At 34.6% G+C, this 18,731-nt stretch overlaps 1 protein-coding gene across 4 annotated transcripts in view; it reads right to left on the reverse strand.

Moving 5' to 3' along the window:
• Positions 1 to 18,731, reverse strand: part of MIB1 (MIB E3 ubiquitin protein ligase 1) — a 52,632-nt gene that overhangs the window by 24,850 nt on the left and 9,051 nt on the right. For 3 of the 4 annotated variants that reach the window (XR_015695661.1, XM_014056247.2, XM_014056246.2), the window contains exons 5-12: positions 18,022 to 18,088; positions 16,986 to 17,190; positions 13,439 to 13,622; positions 11,828 to 11,972; positions 9,198 to 9,331; positions 8,152 to 8,259; positions 6,770 to 6,967; positions 5,360 to 5,511 (exon numbers count right to left, since the gene is read on the reverse strand). Coding sequence is in view for 3 of the 4 variants with exons in the window: in XM_014056247.2 (XP_013911722.1) it covers positions 5,360 to 5,511; positions 6,770 to 6,967; positions 8,152 to 8,259; positions 9,198 to 9,331; positions 11,828 to 11,972; positions 13,439 to 13,622; positions 16,986 to 17,190; positions 18,022 to 18,088 (1,193 nt within the window). In the remaining variant the exon portion in view is untranslated. The remainder of the gene's footprint in view (positions 1 to 5,359; positions 5,512 to 6,769; positions 6,968 to 8,151; positions 8,260 to 9,197; positions 9,332 to 11,827; positions 11,973 to 13,438; positions 13,623 to 16,985; positions 17,191 to 18,021; positions 18,089 to 18,731) is intronic. The other variant, XM_014056248.2, reaches the window with a different exon arrangement.

An 18,731-nucleotide genomic window follows, 5' to 3' on the forward strand; every position in this document is an offset into this window, starting at 1 on the left:
ACCAAGAAATGCAAATAACTAAGAAGAATTTTTGCAAGGCATAATTATTTTCTTCGATGGCTTAGTCTGAAGTTTATTTTTTTCTATTTTTAATAATATAAAAATGAAGCATTATAAACAAAAATTAAAAGTAAAGGAATATATAATTCCTCATTATCTGATATTTATTTAATGGAGAAACAGCGGTATGTTTCCTAAACTTCAATTTATTTATTTAATAAATTTCTATGGGCACCTATTTGTTCTGGGCATCTAACTGTTAAAATAGAATTAAAACCAGTAAAAAAGAAGTACAATTGAAATTAGAAACAACATAAACAACATAAAATAGCAGCAGAGAACACTCCTGACATCACACCTTCATTATAACCATGGCCAAGAAACTGGCTCACGTATATAATTTGATGGCAAAACTAGGTTTTCAATGCTTTGCTTAAGCTGGTAAAATGGAATCAAATCACATGTTTAATGGATTTGGTCCCCTTCAACCAGCTGTAGCTATGTATTGATCACTACAGGACAAGGGTTTTATCAACTTATTTGTAATAATAGGAATATTAAAAATAGAAAACTTATACAAAACTGACCATCAGAACCTATTCTGGGAAGGTTAACATAACTGTTCTTTTTCTTATTTTCCAAGTCAAGTTTGATTGCTGAGGGTTTTATAGATATATTCATTTGGTTTTCTTGGCAAGAATACTGAAGTGGTTTGCTATTACTTTGTTCCAATTTCAACTTCTCACTTTAGCCTACAGTACAGCTATTTCTTAGCCATTATCTATCCAAATAATAAGTTGGTTCGATCTTGCTTAGCTACATTGCTAGATACTATGCTTCCAAAAGAAAAGATATGAATTAGAAATTGAACATGTACTGTAGGAATTTTATTCTGTAAAGACACCTCTTCTGTATTCTGAACTGACTGGACCAGAAGCTAATGTAATTTCAGAACTGGTGATGGATCATCATCCTCTACCTGAACTTTAAGCATTTTGGAACTAATTAGACAGCTGGTATGGCATGAACAGTTTTGCTATCAACAGAGGAAATAACCTGGAACACAGAAGGAAGACTTAGACCGGGTCTGCTGTTGGTGGTCCACATTCACTCCAGAATTCACCACCAAAAGTGATTATCAAAAGTGTTAAAAAAAATAAGATTGTATCAAAACGCTTTACAGGTACTCTTAGAATGGGCAGGAAAGCATCATTTATCACATAAGGGGAAATAAGAGACAAAAAATTTAAACCCTGAACCTGACATATTAACATAGTTGGATTAATAAAAACTGTAGTAGTTGATCTTTGTTATTAAGGCAGCACCTTTTTCAATAAAAGCATTTTATGTATTTGAACCTTGTTCTTGAATCTTTCAATGCTAGGCTCATGATTGCATGTTTGCTTTCCTAGAAATTTATTTCCATGCCCAGGACGAAGCTATAACAAGAATTGGAAATTCTCGGGTTAGATAAAGCCATTATATAAACAATGAATGATATTTCAAAATCTCAAGTAAAGGAAGACAATGTTCAAATTTCTCTAGATGCAAAAAAGCAGAAAGAAAAACTCTAGAATTTAAATGGAGGAAGAGGGAGAGAAGGAGGAGGTGGCAACCTGAGATCTGTAGTATATAGATTTTCACAACATGTGGCTTTTATCTTTTTGCAATAAAAGAGTTTATCTTACAATGTTGTATTTGTGAGTTTATGGGGTTGTTTGTACAGTCAATATTTATTGCTGTGCCTGCCATAAAGTCTAGTACCATCTTACTCTGTTGAAAAATCTAGCATACTTTAGTAACTTAATAAAGCAAAATACCATTTCCCAAAAAATAAGACCCAACCAGAAAATTAGCCCTAGCATGATTTTTCAGGATGCTCGTAATATAAGCCCTACCCCAAAAATAAGCTCATTAAAATGGTCAACCAGACAGACACATTTAATACCATATTTCCCTGAAAATAATACCCTAATGCATCTTCTGGAGATTTAAGACCCGGTCAGATTATCAGAGAAACATGGGTATGAGGTAGTGATGACTAACTGAAAGAGTTTTTAAAAGAGGAAAATTTATCGTTCCCTATTAGCTATAGTAACTTAGGGGCAATCTTCAGATTTAAATGCAATTTGTCTAAAAATAACAGATGCAGAATGAAATTAGGTAAGAGAATTATATTTATGTTTTACTGTTCATTTTTGGAATTTTGGCTGAACTTTGGATCTTTTCCCTTATGGTATACAGATGGGATCTCACAGACAATGTTTTTATCATCTACAGAAGCTCAAGATACATTTAAAGCTGATTTTTCCCTTTCTGCATTATGCAACAAAATAAGGAATTAAATTACTATCAACAACAAAAAGGGTGACAAAAAGGTATTCAACATCGTTTTTTCACCATTAAATTAACATTGTCTGTCCAAAAATATAAATTAAGCTGGCATCTGAATAAAAATGCCATTAAATTACAAGACTTCAGTGAATTACTATTAGATAATGTATTTTCCCATCTATTACTTTGTAGCTTTCAGCACAAGTTCTGAAGGCTAGTTTTGAATTAATACGCTAACTCCAATCTAAAAAGATGTGTTGCCAAATAGATACGTACACCTTTGATTCTACTACTTCCTTTCATAATTGAGATATCTGTGGAAGACATGTTTTCATCCAAATACAGAACTACAGGCTTCTGACTACTAGCATCACATCATTAATCATTCTATAATGGTTAATGTGAATGTTGTTAAGTGCCAAATGCACTAGCCAAAGCTCTGGCCCATGGTATGCCAAAGATTTCAGATATTGCAAATCACAGATTGTTAACTATGGCTTCTAATAATTTATTAAGGTGATATTAACTTACAAAAAGTAGTGCCATTTCTGAAAACAGGCACATATTCTTCTGGTAGTGCACAGTATTCAAATCCAAAATGGAAAAGGTGCTTTAAATTTAGCATGAACATCTCACTGAAGCTTTCAATGGCATTTTAAAAGTTGGGTCTTTTCCTGGTCTCGAAGCATGCCAAAAATATGCTACTGACAAGTACAACAGACACGTCCATGCTAAATCCAATAAACCTTTCTCACTTTGGTTCTGAATACCATTAATTGCTATTGTCTTAATCAGGTAGTATACCAATTAAGAGAGAAATATGGATAGAATTTCTAAATGAGCAGGTAGTTAATGATTACAGAATATCATTTTAAAAATTCAGCCAATAGCCCTCTTTATACATTCGCTTCTATTCCCTTTTGGGCAAGGGCAATTTTAGTTACACTGACATATCAGCTAGCAATGACCTAAATTATGGCTTATAAACTTAATTACAAGTTTTGAATTATCATAGTCTGAAAACTGAGCTTTTAAAAAAGTAGATCTAAAGAGAATCTGTGGCTGAGATCGGAAAATGTATGATGTTATAAAGTGCTTCACAGGCACAAGAGTGCTAGTGAATTGGGCCAGTGGCCTGTCCAGTCCAGCACTCATTTTTCAACTGTGCAGAGTGACCAACCAGATGCATTAGACCAAACATGGATAGGACAGTGATAATCCTATACTGTTGTTGCTTCTCAGATGACATTTAATATATCAGCCTATGATTCTATTTCAGCAAGTATCAATGCTCAGAAGACAGGAGAAAGAAAAAAAATACCAGAGCTATAAGTTGGTCTAGAGAGTCAAAAAAACAGCCCAGAAAAAGAGGCTGACAATTCCATTTTGCTTTGTTGTTTTAGTTATCAACTACTTTATTTTTCAGAGTATAAGATGCAAAAAAATGTGGGTGGAAAAGTCTGCATCTTATACAGCGAATATTCCAGTGAGGGGAGAAGGGGAGTTGGTGTGGCACCAATCAGCTGTTCTACAACGGGGCACAACGACGAATCGGCCCTAGCGGGGAACAGGCAGTGGTGGCGAATAGGCGGCGGCAAACAGGCATAGCAGTGAATGGCAAGCAGCGAATAGGTCATGGCAGTGAATGGGCTGTGGCAAATGGGCCAAATGAATACCGGATGGATGCTTGTTTTCCTCCCCAAAAGCTAGGTGCCTCTTATACTCCTGAGCATCTTATAGCCGAAAAATATGGTATATGAATTCATCAGGAGGCAAGCTTAATTCAAAGGCATCTTTATCTTATCTACAATCCCAAAAGAACTATACAGCCAACAAGAATCGTAGGCACCGATGGAATTAACTTCAATGAATTTCTCCTACCATTTTTAAATCAGTCAGCCATCATGTCTGATAGCAGCAAATTCCACAGCTTAACAATAAGGCTTGGACAAAGCCTTTAAAAGAGAGGCTTCATAATATGCATAAGCCCATTTGAAGCATTTATTCACAAATCATTAAAGAAGCCATAACATTTGCAAGGCTCATGCAGCTGCTTCGAAAGAGGCAAAAGCAAAGCCAAGTGGTTTGTGTATGACCACACATATGGAAATAGTCAAGAGCAGCTGCACAAGCTTTGCAAGCATACTTTAGCAATTTGAAAAGAAAGGCTTTGTATATATGTCCACATGTTACGAAGCACTTCTTTAAAGGCTTTTCACAGTTCTGATAATTATTCATTCCATAAAGTAGTCAGTAGTGTGAATGGGGGAGGGGGGGTGACAAGGGAGAGAAGATCAGATAAAAGCCCCACTCCTTTTCTTCCTATATTGTAATTCCTGTCACGTACCCAATGAGGCATAGCTTACAGCACAACTACAATATTTAAACAGAAAGACAAAGATCCTGTGGAGGTGCTAAATGTAGTATTTTGTTTTATTGGACTTAAACATCCTCCATAATTAGTTTCAATGGGTGATTCTGAGTTTTAACATCACAACAGAAAAAGCAAAATGTTATACTGTTATACTTGGTTTGTAACCTATGTATATGCCCTGTTATTCTACAAGCTTTTATTCCATCCCTCTGCCCAATTTAAACAGCATGCCTCAAATTCACTTCTTAGTCTGTGTAAGAAAGCTGATGGGATAGAACTCGGACATGTATTTGTTGTCACAATGCTGCTTCACATTACATTTGCACGTTCACATTCTTTTATCTAGTCTTAATCTTTACGAAATAAAGTAAATGTAAGTCTAGATTGCGTCATGATACTTTTACATATTGTAGTTGCATGAGAACAAACACCTGACCGCATATAAAACAATTAACTATATGGATAATTTAGTATAACCTGCATTTGTTCAAATACCCACTACATTAATTCTATAGTGTACGATTATATAATTTTAATATGTCAACTACCAAGCTACAGAAAAATTAATGTTAAATTCTTCTGAATTAATGTTAACATTTTTACTATAACATTATGCTTATCAAAATTAAAGGCAATAAACCTATACAGTACCTTGGATTTCCCCGTAATGCAGCATGATGAAGAGCATTAAATCCATTGTTATTTGTAATAGTGACATCTGCTCCAGCTTCCAGAAGGACTGCTAAAATGTCATCACGCTTTTTGCTTATTGCGTCATGCAGAGGAGTATCACCCTCAGAATCCTAAAAATAAATATTAGTCAATTTGTATCAATTTCTTTATCTCCCTGTCTAACAACCTATCAAACGTCAAGAAAAAAAGAGCTAGATATGAAAAAAAATGTTGATGTTTGGACAGAATACATCTGTATAATTTTGAACCGAATTGATCTTAAATTAGCACAACTTAACAATATCTTCTGTGTAAATGTTAAGATGCCTTATATCATAGAAGACATCAATATAATTCTGTTTCCCTTAAGCACAGAGATATTATATTACAGATGCAGGAAAAGAATTGCCCTAAAATATTTTAAGCTTACTCAATAATAATATTGTAAAATACAAGTGATTTAATATACCTTTTATCACTGACTATATAAACTAAGGTTGATATGGAATGCTGATGAAGCATATTTCTGGCAAATAATCCCAATAGAAAGGGAAAGGCTTTTGTTTCAGGCCATAAAGTGTAGAGCTACCCTCAAGCACATAAACAGATATAGAACACCTACAGAAAATATTCATGGATATGATCTATCAAAGCAATAAGAAAACAGATAATGTCTTGAAAGCAATTTCAGAGAAAGTTCATTTGATGCTGCCTTTTTGAATAGAAAGAAAAATGCCATTTTAGCATCACAATAAAAAATAATGTAAAAAATCAAATTAACATATAATACAATACATTTCTATAGAAATAGACATTTTAACTAAATAAATCTCCCCCATCTATCCAAAAGAAAACCCAGCAAAGTTCATTTAAAAAGAAATATCCTGATATAAAAATATAATAAGAGCTTTGCTGAATTTAGCCAACAGCATATTTAGTTAGACACCCTGTTCTTTTATTAATTTCTCCTGTCCCTCTTGACAAACATCTACATCAAATCATCACTATGTTTGGGTGGTAGCAAAGGCAGGTAAAACAAAAACAGGCCAACAGTTTCACAAAATTAAAGGACCACAAAAGAATTCCTGTTTACAATGGTGTACTTTTCTATTTAGAAATAATTGTTCAGATTTTATAGAAACCCAAAGTACTGTTCTTAATTTATTCATCTACATCATATCTAAACTGCCATCACTTCAGTATATTCAACACTTCCATACATCCTCATAGGAAGGATGGAAAGCTGAACATTACCATGTTCTGATATTACACACCAAATTATAACTTGGAGGCTAACCCTATTTAATATTTCAAAGTTATGTACGTATGAAAAAATGCTCAAACTGAGTTCATAACAAATAAATAAAAATTAAAGAGCAATTAAATTACCTGGAGACTAGGATGGCAACCAAAGTCCAGTAACGTCTTCACAACTTGGAGATGACCTTTATTCACAGCAATATGAAGTGGTGTCTGTCTACGCTTATTGCGAGCATTGAGATCTGCACTGCCTCTATGTAAAACTTCTATCACAGCTCCTTCATCACCAAAGGCTGCATGATGAACAGCCCTGTCTCCATCTTTGTCCTAAATAATTAAAATTCAGCTGCATAATATTTTTGTTCTACAGTTTAATGGGAGACTTCTAAATTGTTGTATATAGTTAATAAAAGGATGCAATGATGTAAAGGATCAGTAGCAGATGACGTGTGTGTAAAGTTCTACTTCACATTGAGACAGAATTAACATATAAAACAATAGCACTTAGACATGCATACCGCTTCAAAGTGCTTTACTCTATAAGTGGTTAACAGAGTCAGCATATTGCCCCCAACAATCTGGGTCCTCATTTTACCGACCTCGGAAGGATGGAAGGCTGAGTCAACCTTGAGATGGTGAGGATCGCAATAGCAATAGCAGTTAGACTTATATACCGCCTCATAGGGCTTTCAGCCCTCTCTAAGCAGTTTACAGAGTCGGCATATTGCTCCCACAATCTGGGTCCTCATTTTACCCACCTCGGAAGGATGGAAGGCTAAGTCAACCCTGAGCTGGTGAGATTTGAACCGCCGAGCTGCAGAACTAGCAGTCAGCTGAAGTGGTTGCAGTACTGCACCCTAACCACTGCACCACCTCAGCCACCGCACCACCATGGCTCCTAGCAACTTATTTTGCTGTTAAATATTAGTTGCAAGTCATAGCCAATTGTTTATAAGAGAGGAACTTTACTTATGAACTGCTGTATTAATAACTTCCGATACTTCCTGGATCTAACCTTCAACCTAGTCAATAATTCAATTTCTAGTGCAAAGAACCATCCATGGTGTAGCAGTAATATAATCTGTAAATTTCAAGTTTCTTCACCTTTATAGGGAAATATCTATTAATCTCAATTCAGCAAAATTGGTTCAAGTAACCATAGTTAATTGGTTAATTAGTTGAATGAGTATACCTGTATTTTATTATACTGACTTTATTTTACATGGGGGAATGATTTTCTTTTTAAAAGTTTGAAATCCTTAAATAACCCACCCCACCCCACCCCCCATGGCTATTACCAAATTAAATCATATGAAAGGGACTCATTCAATAAGCTAGTAAAATAATTGCATAACTAGCAATAAAATAAATATTATCTTACAAACAATAATCCATAACATTAGGCAATTTTATGTTTTAAAATGTTTTAAAATATAATAGATATTTATATTTTATAATATATAATAAATATGTTTTACTAAGTATTATTAAACATTTAAGCTTTCAGATACCTCTGCTTCTACATCCACATTCTGTTTCAGAAGCAATTTCAAAATGTCGACATGTCCATTTTGACTTGCAGCCTGCATAGCAGTGTGTCCAGCGCATTGTCCATTCACCTAAAATATATTAATAAGATCAAAGAAGTTTAAAATGAGACATTAAGAATATAGCCATGCTCATTAATAGCAGTATAATGTCAAGAAGAAACAGTTAAAAGGCAACATATTTACATTGTAAAAAATACCTTTTAGAGATCTGATCAATTGTCTTTCCAAATTATCTTTAATTTACTAAGTATAATAATGGAGGAAACATATCTTAGATCTATTAAAATATTTTCGATTTATGCATACTGCCATAAATTGTGAAAAACAGCAGGATATGAACACATGAAGTATTAAAATATTAATTTAAAAAAACTGAATTGGAAAAAATTATCCGGGTGGCATGTTGAGGGTAACTCGAGAAGATTGGATTAATTACTTGTTTTTTAAAACTTTACATCACTCCAAAACAAAATAATTATTTAGAGGTCATTATAATGTAAACATCTTAGGAGGCTAATCTTTGAAACATTGAAACAAAACAGTGCATTCAAAAAGCAATGAACCAAATGTTAAAGTGGATAGGTCTTCCTATTTTTAAACATAATTAATTTCCTATTTACAACAGGAAAGATTGTGCAAGAACAATCTATCTTTATTTTGATTACCCTGTTTCCCTGAAAATAAGACATCCCCGAATAATAAGTCCAATCAGGCTTTTGAGTGCATGCGCTAAAATAAGCCCTTCCCTGAAAATAAGCCTCCCCGAAAATATTGCAACGCAGCAGCAGCCATGAGGTGACTATGCTCACAGCCTCCCACACCTCAAAAATAATAAGACCTCTCCGAAAATAAGGCCAAGTGCCTATTTCAGGGATCAAAAGAAAATAAGACTCTGTCTTATTTTCAGGGAAACACGATACAAAATGTTTTATCTTTACAAGAATCTTTAATTATTGATCAGAAACTCTTAATTCCTCTTATTAGGAATGATATAATTAAATACTCACATCCACATCAGGTCTTTTAAGCAAATCTTCCACTTTTGCTACATCCCCATTAGCAGCTGCTTTAACCAGCTCCTCATTAAGATCCCCAGATTCTTGAGTTTCAAATAATTTTTTCAGCAACTGGGACAATCTCTCTGTGAATATTAAGTGAAACAATTAATATTACCAATGTATAGTATCTGAACGTAGTGTTGCATTTAAACAAAGTATTTTTATTTAATATACATGTAACAAACAATCAATATTTCACTATTATTTAAAATTTGCTCCTTGCCTAGATCATGACTGCATACTAGCATTTCCTACAATGGAAACATTATAGTGGAGCAGATATTCATGAGTCTAGCAAGACCAAGCTTAAATGTTATTTATCACCTGCTAGATAATGAAGGTTAGAAAGTTATTCCTGTTACAGGAAACAATAACAAAATAAAAAGAACTGCAATAGGGGCAATAGAAAGTAAAGGTAGTACCAATAGTAATAGACACCTTGGGTGCTAACCCAAACAATTAGAGCACCACTTGAATACCATCACCATTGACAAATTCACCATCAGTCAATTGCAAAAGCAGCTTTACTTGGAAAAGCTTACTCTTGCGGCAAAAATGCCAAATCCAGTCTGAACATCTGGGTGACTTATGCAATAAACCATTATAAATAAAATAGTGCTCAACAGTGTCCATATATACATCCAAGATATTGAAATGGATTTTTGACTTGACAAATGTGCTATGCTCACCATTAAAATGGCAAAAAGTAATGAAAACTGAAGGAACCAAAATGCCCTATAGAAATAACATCAAGAGTCTGGATGAAGACTTGGGAATCCTTCAAGCTGATATCATCAAGAATACTAAGTCCAGGAAAAGGTTAAAAGTGAATAAATCAAGAGAGTGAGGAAGATCTTAAAAGTCCAAACTCAGTGAAGGAAATAATATCAAGGCAATTAATACCTGGGCAATTCCATTCATTAGGTACACAACTGAATAGTGGACTGGACTCAAGCAGAACTATAGGCCCTGGATAGAAAGACCCAAAAATAATGACAATAAATCATGCCCTTCATCCTTGTACTTATATTGACAAATTCTATTTACCAAGCAAAATAAGTGAATGTGGGATGTTGCAAATACATCAGATTGTTGAAGAAAAAAGAGCATTGGAAGAATATCTCAAGGACAGTGAAGAAGATGCAATGAAATTATACCAGGAAGGCTTATGAGTACTAGAGACCAAACTACAAGAAAGACTAAATGAAGAACAGAAAAAACACATGGAAAGACAAAATATTTTACATGGCCAATTCATTTTTAAAAATAGCAGGCAAAGCAGATACTAAGAACACCTGGCAATGACTAAGAGCATAAAAATTGAAGAAAGAGACAGAGGAGCTAATTCTAGCTGTACAAGACCAAGCCTTAAGAACAAATGCATACAGAATTGAGAAGACAGCGTGCCAACTCTGCAAAGAAGCTGAAGAAACAATGGATCATTTGGTTACCTGCTATAAGACAGCTTAACAGACAAATAACAGCATGACAAAGTAGCAACAATGATGCACTGGAAGATTTGCAAGAAATACCATTTGTTGACAACCGAGAACTGTTGGGATCATAAAATAGAGAAAGTTATAGAAAATGAAGAAGCTAAATTGCTCTGGAACTTTAGAATTCAAACAGACATGGACCTGACACATAACACCCCAGACATAATAACTATTGATAAGAAAGACAAAAAAGTCTGATAGTAGATGTGGCAGTATCTGGAGACAACAGAAAGAACTAGGGAAGGTAACAAAATACAAAGACCTGCAATTAGAAATAGAACAACTGGAGCACCACTTGAACATCGACAAATTCACCATCAGTCAATTGCAAAAGGCAGCTTTACTCAGAACAGTTTACATCCTGTGACATTATCTTTCACTATCAAATATTGACATTTGCTTATCCCAGTCCTATGGAAGGACTCGATAGATGAATAAAGATGTCAAACCCAGCCTGAACATCTAGCTAACTATATGACAAACCATTAATATAATATTGCCAAGGGGGTGGGGGAAGTGAAATTACAGAAATCGGTGAAGAATAAAAATGAAAATAGCAAACAAAAGATAGGGATAATAAAACTTAAAACATTTTATCATTTGAACAATTACTGTACAGTAGGGATAAAGTTGTTGAATAAAAACTGATGGAACCAAAAGGACAGAAGAAGAATGCGTCTGTAATAATAGCCTGTTTTTTTCTCTGCAGATCAGGAGAAAAGCCCATTGAGGTAACTGGCTTTGGAATGAGAACATGCTGTAATTGGCCTCCAATGCATTGTACTGTGCTGTGGTTTTGTGGTTTTTATGTTCATTGGTTCCTTTTATTCCATATTTAATTATCTGTTAGTTAACCAAGGCTCCAATTTATGAGTCAGGAGGTCACATAAATTGATTAAATAAATAAATAAAATCGTAATTCATGTATCTAACAAAATATCCAAGAGTAGGCTGCACACTGTGTATTTTAGAACTATTCTAAATGAAACTGCTCTTAAAAGACAGCAACAAAAATTTAAAACTAAGAAACATAGCTGACTTCAAAATTTTAATTTCTTTAGTATTTATTAGCTTGTAACTTACCACCAGATGCATTGCTTATAGCTGATCCTGCGGAGGCTACCTTTGACACAGCAGCTGGATTGTATGTCCAAGACGTTCCACAAACCTCTACTTTTAAGTCACTATCCGAGTAGATCTGCTGGACCCTTCCAACTTTACCTAGGGTCTAGATTAAAGAAAACTAATATTATTTATAATATTTTATTTATAAAATCACCATTTTATATGGGCATCTTATTCTATATTTCAATAAAGTTCTGTGAAGGTTGACCTAATAATGAATGATTGCAGATCATTGGTATGTAAAAAAATAAGCTAATTTCTATTATCATTTCAATAAAATATTTTTATTATTTTCAATAAATTCAGTAATCAAATAATACAACTCATTTTAGCTAAGTGATCTTCTACCGCAGAGTTCCCCAACCTGTGAGGATTTTGCAACTGGGCTGTGGAAACAGCTGGAGAGCCCATAAGCATGCATATCCTCACTTGCGTGAGCAACAAATTTTGATCACCTGATCTCGGGAACATTACAATGACTGAAAGTGTGAAAAACGGTCATTAGTCACTTTTTTCAGAGCCATTGAAACTTCGAACGGTCATTAAACAAGTGGTTGTAAGTTGAGAACTACTTGTGATTCATATTCAACAATATTCCTAGTCAATACTCAATAATGCTTTAAAAATAGGTAGACCTAATATTTCCATCAAACTTCATTCCAAATTCATAACTACTTGTGTTTCCTCGAAAATAGGACCGAGTCTTATTTTCTTTTGGGCCCCAAAATAAACACTAGGGCTTATTTTACAGAGTGTCTTATCCCCCCCCCAGGAGGGCCCACTTTTTCTATTTGTTTATAGTGAGGCAGGAGTCCATGTGGTATATTAATGCTGCTGCCTCAAGGCGGTGTAGTGATGGTGGAGCTGCCCCACACACCCCGCAGTGGCTTACCTCAGGGCCCTCACAGCTAGGACATGCCCGATACCTGCCTTGCCTCACAGCCATGGCAACAACACACCACTTGGTCTCCTGCTCCATTGTGGCCATGAGCAAGCAGAAAAAGTAGGCCATCAGCCACGTGGGCTGCTGTTGCACATGGTTGCCAGTGCTGTCATCATGAGGCAGGTGTTGAGGCGTGAATGGCCTGGCTGCAGGAGCCCTGAGGTAAGCCGGTGCTGGGTGCATGGGGCAGCTCTACCACCACACCTCACAACTGTAGCTCTGAGAGCAACCAGATAGAATGAGTGGCCGGCAGGCTGCGCGAACTCCTAAGTAGGGCTTATTTTGGAAGTAGGGCTTATATTAGGTGCATGTGTGTAAACATGATAGGCCTTATTTTCAGGATAGGTCTTATTTTCAAGGGAACAGGGCATTGTTTACGGTGTCATAATGGTAACTGCTGGAATAAACTATCCAAACAGAAAGTCATTTCTTCCTGATTGATTCATTATACCTGATTATCAATAGGATTTATCCAGAACGAGAAACCTATCTCCAGTGGACATAATTTGTATAATTTTCTAAAATTTCACTGTCATTCATTGAAAGATTTCACTTCAGTTCTGAAATAAACTTATCTACATTTTATTTCAAATTACATAACAACAAATATATTTATATAAACTTACAGGAAGCATTGCTTCAGCCCATTCACCATGTCCCCTTTGAAGCAACTTAATTCTTTCTAAGTCATAACAAACTTGGACAAGATCACCCACTTGAAATTGTGAAGCACCACCTTCAGCACCTTGCACACCATCTCCACTTCGGACAACATTGGCTTTAGTAAGAACAGCAGGGTTAAAGGTCCATCTAAAAAGTAAAAATAACATTATTATGGCAAGTGGTTTTATAGTTTTATGAAAGCGTAACTGCATAGTTCAGTTTTGCCTCCCATTTGCAAAAGATGCTTGATTATTATTAGAGAGGGCTGGAAATCACTATGAAGCGGTAAATAAGTCTAATTGCTAGTGCTATTGTTTTTATAACATTGCTTTTAGGATACAAATTATTAGTTTAAGTGAAAATGATTCAAGGATTTAAAAAAAAAAATCAAGTAATTTAAAGGCAATCCAGTACTTTACAAGCCAGTTACATTAAGGTTTATTCTAAGTAGACCTGCTGATACTCTAATGAATATCAAGGAGGTAGTAGAATAAATCTTATTAAAGAAGAATCGTGGTAGTGCTCAAAAGATAGGTCTTACAAATCTTTCAAAGCACCATTAACTATGCAGTTAGGATGAACTGAAAGATAAAGCTGACAGATATTTGAACTTTCTAAAACTTTTTACAGCTTTTATTAATGCAAATTTAATAGTCATGGACAAAAGAAAACATTTTACAAAATGTTGTTTCAGAAAAAAAGCATAGGCTAAGAATAAACAGACTGATGGTTGTAAGAAATAGAGCTGATGTTGCAAAATGTGCTTGTACTTGAGCTGATATTAATTTGCATCTCAGTTATCAGTTAGGTAGTTGACAATAATAAATACCAAGCTAACAACAATAAGCAGCAGCAGCAACAGTAGCAAAAGTGTAAAAGAATGAAGAGCTAGACTTGGTAAAGGAATGAATCATTAAGGGAAGAGAAATATCAACTCAGTCCTGAGAAAGAAGAAAATGTAGGAAAGAAGCTCAGATTAATTCTGCCTTAATTTTGTTTGGTATAAAATAGAGCTGAAAGAAAATTTGAGAGGCTTTTAAGATTGTTATTATATCCTGTAACAATAAACTAGCATTCCTGAATTCCCTCTGATGTCTGTTTCTTGATCTTAATCTACTTCAAAGGCCTGAATAAAAAAGTATTGGCGTATGAATAAAAAAACTTGGAAATTAAAATTACAAATATAGTTCAATATAAACTAGAGGGAAAAACAATATCATAACTTTATATGGAATGTATACAGACAAAAAATAGCATCAGCTTGTAATGACTGACTAGCAAAGGGATTTTAAACTGTAAAACATAACTAGGAAAACACTGTCTTAATGTGTGACAATTGTGAAAAAAGATAAATTCATGTTAAGTATTAGAGGTATTCTCAGAATTCAATGTAGTCTTTTTCAACTTAAAAAGAAACTTAACAAATTTGTTTTGACTTTACCAGAGCTGTTTCAAGCTTACTCTGTTGCAGGTTGGAACATTTCTGGTAAAGTTGGCTACGGGTTCAGAGTGATTTGTTTTAAACCTGAAACAATTGTCTGAATTCAAAAAAGTGTCCTTATTGAAAACATTTTGCACATCTCATCTAACAATAATTTTAAAAAGGATTTTAAAATGTATGACTGCCAATATCACAGTTTCACAAAAAAGAAAGCCAAAGCAATTTTTTTAGAATGAGAACAATTTTGATAAGCTTTTCTTCATTGGGTATGTTTAAACAGAAGCAAGAGAGCCCTATGGTAGAAGTAGATTAATTTGGATTTCTGCATGAACTAGTAGATTGGAATCAAGAGTCTAAACCGCTCCTTCCAACTCCATGACCAAGACACTAAAGATCTCCTCTTGGATGAAACATTGGAAATATGGGAATTAAGCAAATTACTGTAATACATCATGAAGGAAGTCAGAAAGAAAGAAAAAATACTTTTTCTCACAATACTGGAAACCTGGGTCATCCTTTAAAGCTAAATGGGAATTTTTTTTTTTTTTAAGAAAAACCCAACAACAAAATAATTATATCATTCAATAGCATAAGACAACCTATAGGCATCTGTTTGGCCACTATAGAAAACACAATGCTTGATAAACCTTTGGTCTGACTCAGCATGCCTTTTAATTTAGTCTGATATTTGAAAAATAAAACTGCTCATATATTATTTTTTAAGAATGTAGTCATAAATCAGATTTTTAAGTATTCTAAGCAAAAACTGTCTAAGGGTCTAGAAAAATGTTTCCTTGTTCTATGTAGTATGATCTCAACAAAGAGTTGTTTATGACTAGAGGAAGGAGAATTAACTGTACAAAGAATTAAGGATACTGTTGTTGACAGTTTCCCCTGAAAAATCTTTGTGTACCTAATGCCTCTAGGTAAGGAACTGCACAGATTTTCAGGCTGAAGCTATAAAAGTGCTGTTAGACTGTAGCAGGAAACAGAAGTAGATCAAATATTCTTAAAGAAAAAGAATTGGGTAGTTTTCTTTACAAAAGTATTTGGAAAGGGATGAAAATGTACTATTCAAATTTGAACTGTTGGTTAAGTAGTGCTCGTGAGTAACACCAACCCAGAGCTGGGTTCCTACTGGTTCAGACAGGTTCGGCCAAGTAGGTAGTAACTCGGCCTGCTATGCCCCCAAACCGGTTCTCTCGGCTGCACCACAGGCACCACCACCTTGTTTTTTGCTTCTGCGGATGCACAGCATTTTTAGTACTGTGCATGCATGCATAGCGCGCATCAAGCACGGGTGCAAAGCGCGTCCCTGAGTGAACCAGCAGTAGCAGCAGCCGGAACCCACCCCTGAACCAACCTTCCTTTATCATACTGTTAAAGAGGTTCTAAACTAAATATTTTAAACAGGCACTTCTCCAGTCAAGGTAAATAGCAAATGTACAAAATTTTACAAAAAATAGAAATAATCTTTATTGTATATATATATAAAGCAAAACTAATGTAGATGTTATTAATAATTATAATTTTGTTGCAAGACATAAGAAATGGGCAAATGACATAGAATGCTGAATGGAGAATCTAAAGATATTTCTGGGCTATATTAATTATTATATTCCTGAAAATTCTATTTGAGGGGGTAATTTAAAGGATCTAATTTGTGTATAAAACATATTAAAAAAAAGATGAATGTGTCACATTCTTATTTGTTATAGTATTTTGATGTGTTTATAACAAAAGTAATGCAGATTACTCATGGAATATACTTTAAGCTGCTATTAATTGGTGGAAATATTTCCTAGTAATACTATACAGCATAGGTGTCAAACTCGATCGCATCACATGATGCATCCGACCTGCAGACCACCAGTTTGACATCCCTGCTATACAGGGCAATGAATATAAAATAAAGCCCAAGGCATTTACCCGAAAGCCACATCATCAATATGAATTAGCATTTCCATTCTTATTTAGAGATCTTGCATGACACAACATTAAATATAAAACACTAATTAAACACTTGTATAATAAGAATGATTTGCTTTATGAAAAATAAATTAATATACCTATTCCCACTTGGATATTGTACAACAATGTCATGATCTTCATCTATTCCACAAACTGTGCCAGTAGTTGTTAAGGTTTCAAACATTCCATCAGTCCATCCTCCATGACCATGTTGCAATGACTGAACAATTTCTAAGTCAAGATCAATGTTTACTAGATCACCAATCTGTAAACCACCAGGATTTCTGTTGCCATTCTGTTCTCCTAAAGTTAAGAATTTAAAGAGAATGTATGCTTTGGAAATTTCTTCCATAAACAAACACATAATTCATAATCATATAGAAGGGTACATTGCTATTTTATTAGTCTAATCTCAGTAATGTAGAAACATAGCAGCATTACATAACTAAAAGTGAAATCAGGGAATAGTATTACCACTTCATGTGACAAACTTATGCAATTATAGTCTGGAAAAATACAATAAATATTAAGTAAAATGTTCTCTGGGCAGCACATAATGTTCTATCTTTGCATATGATTGCTCTAAAGGATTCTGAATTCTACAGTGAAAGACGACAAACTATTTCTGCCTGATGACCTGGAAGGGAAAGACGCAGATAATCAGATTCTTCTCTTTTCCTTAGTATGAATGAAATCAATATAATGGCATAATAATGGACACTTTTTGTTAAGAGGTACCAGCATCAGTAGAAACGGCAGGCTTGGAATCACGTTAAAGAAATAGAATTTAGCAGCTCCAAATAAGTCCATAGTAAGATTACCCACATTCTCATCAGATGCTAGGTTCTGGCTGTAGAAGTAATGAAGTAATGTATAATTTCAGAAAACATTTAACTTGCAGCCTTGCTCTTCTGCATTCCTTGACAGGGAGTCCAGCGATCACTATATTTGTGAATCCCAATAAACAACACTCACTTATTGCATTTACCTCTAAGAGTTATAGATTCCTTACGTAAGCAGGCATTTTTCTTATAACCACTGTCATGAATGTCATCAATCATCTATTAAATTGCCTACACATATATCCCTTTAGCTTTATGCATTGAGTATCAGAATTCAGATTCTGTATCTTACCAAGCACAGGACAGTGATCTCGATAGAAGGATCCTCCTTTTGAATCCTGGACACATTTAAGGTCTGACTAGAAGAAATAAAAATCCATACAGAGGATTTAACTCTGAACCAATATATGCATCATAAGATTGAGTGAGATAATTATTCTGACTTGATAAATGGTATTTTTAAAGCTTTCAATAATTCATAAAGTAATAGCAGACTGATACTTTCCTATAGATGTTAAGAGTGTTCTAAACTGTAGATACTATCTAGTAAGGTTTTAAGTGGGGATCCATACTTCACCATTAAAATTCTGGAGACTGAAAATTCATAGTACGTTTCCTCAGATGCAAGTCTGATTATTTTAAGTGAAGCTTATTACCAGTAAATATGTAAGGAATTGTTGCGTAACCTTTGCCCTATTTGTTCTTTAGTTCAGGGCAAACAAAAAAAAGGAAATTCTGCCATTTATTTTGTAGTAAATCTGTACAAACTATTTGGAAAAGGACCATTTTAAATTAATTCTCAAGCCTTGAAATTATAACTCAGGATATAGCCATTTGAGTTGTGCTGGCACAGTGGTTAGAATGCAGTACTGCAGGCTACTTCTGCGGATTGGCAGCTGCCAGCAGTTTGGCAGCTGCCAAACTGCTGGCACCAGGTCACCAGGTCAAGGCTGACTCATCCTTCCTTCCTTCCGAGAGATCAGTAAAATGAGGACCCGGATT

The sequence above is a fragment of the Thamnophis sirtalis genome, unplaced genomic scaffold, assembly GCF_051295495.1.
Source record: "Thamnophis sirtalis isolate CommonGarterSnake01/CBP01778 unplaced genomic scaffold, rThaSir2_p1.2 scaffold_2, whole genome shotgun sequence".
NCBI classification, from domain to species: domain Eukaryota; kingdom Metazoa; phylum Chordata; class Lepidosauria; order Squamata; family Natricidae; genus Thamnophis; species Thamnophis sirtalis.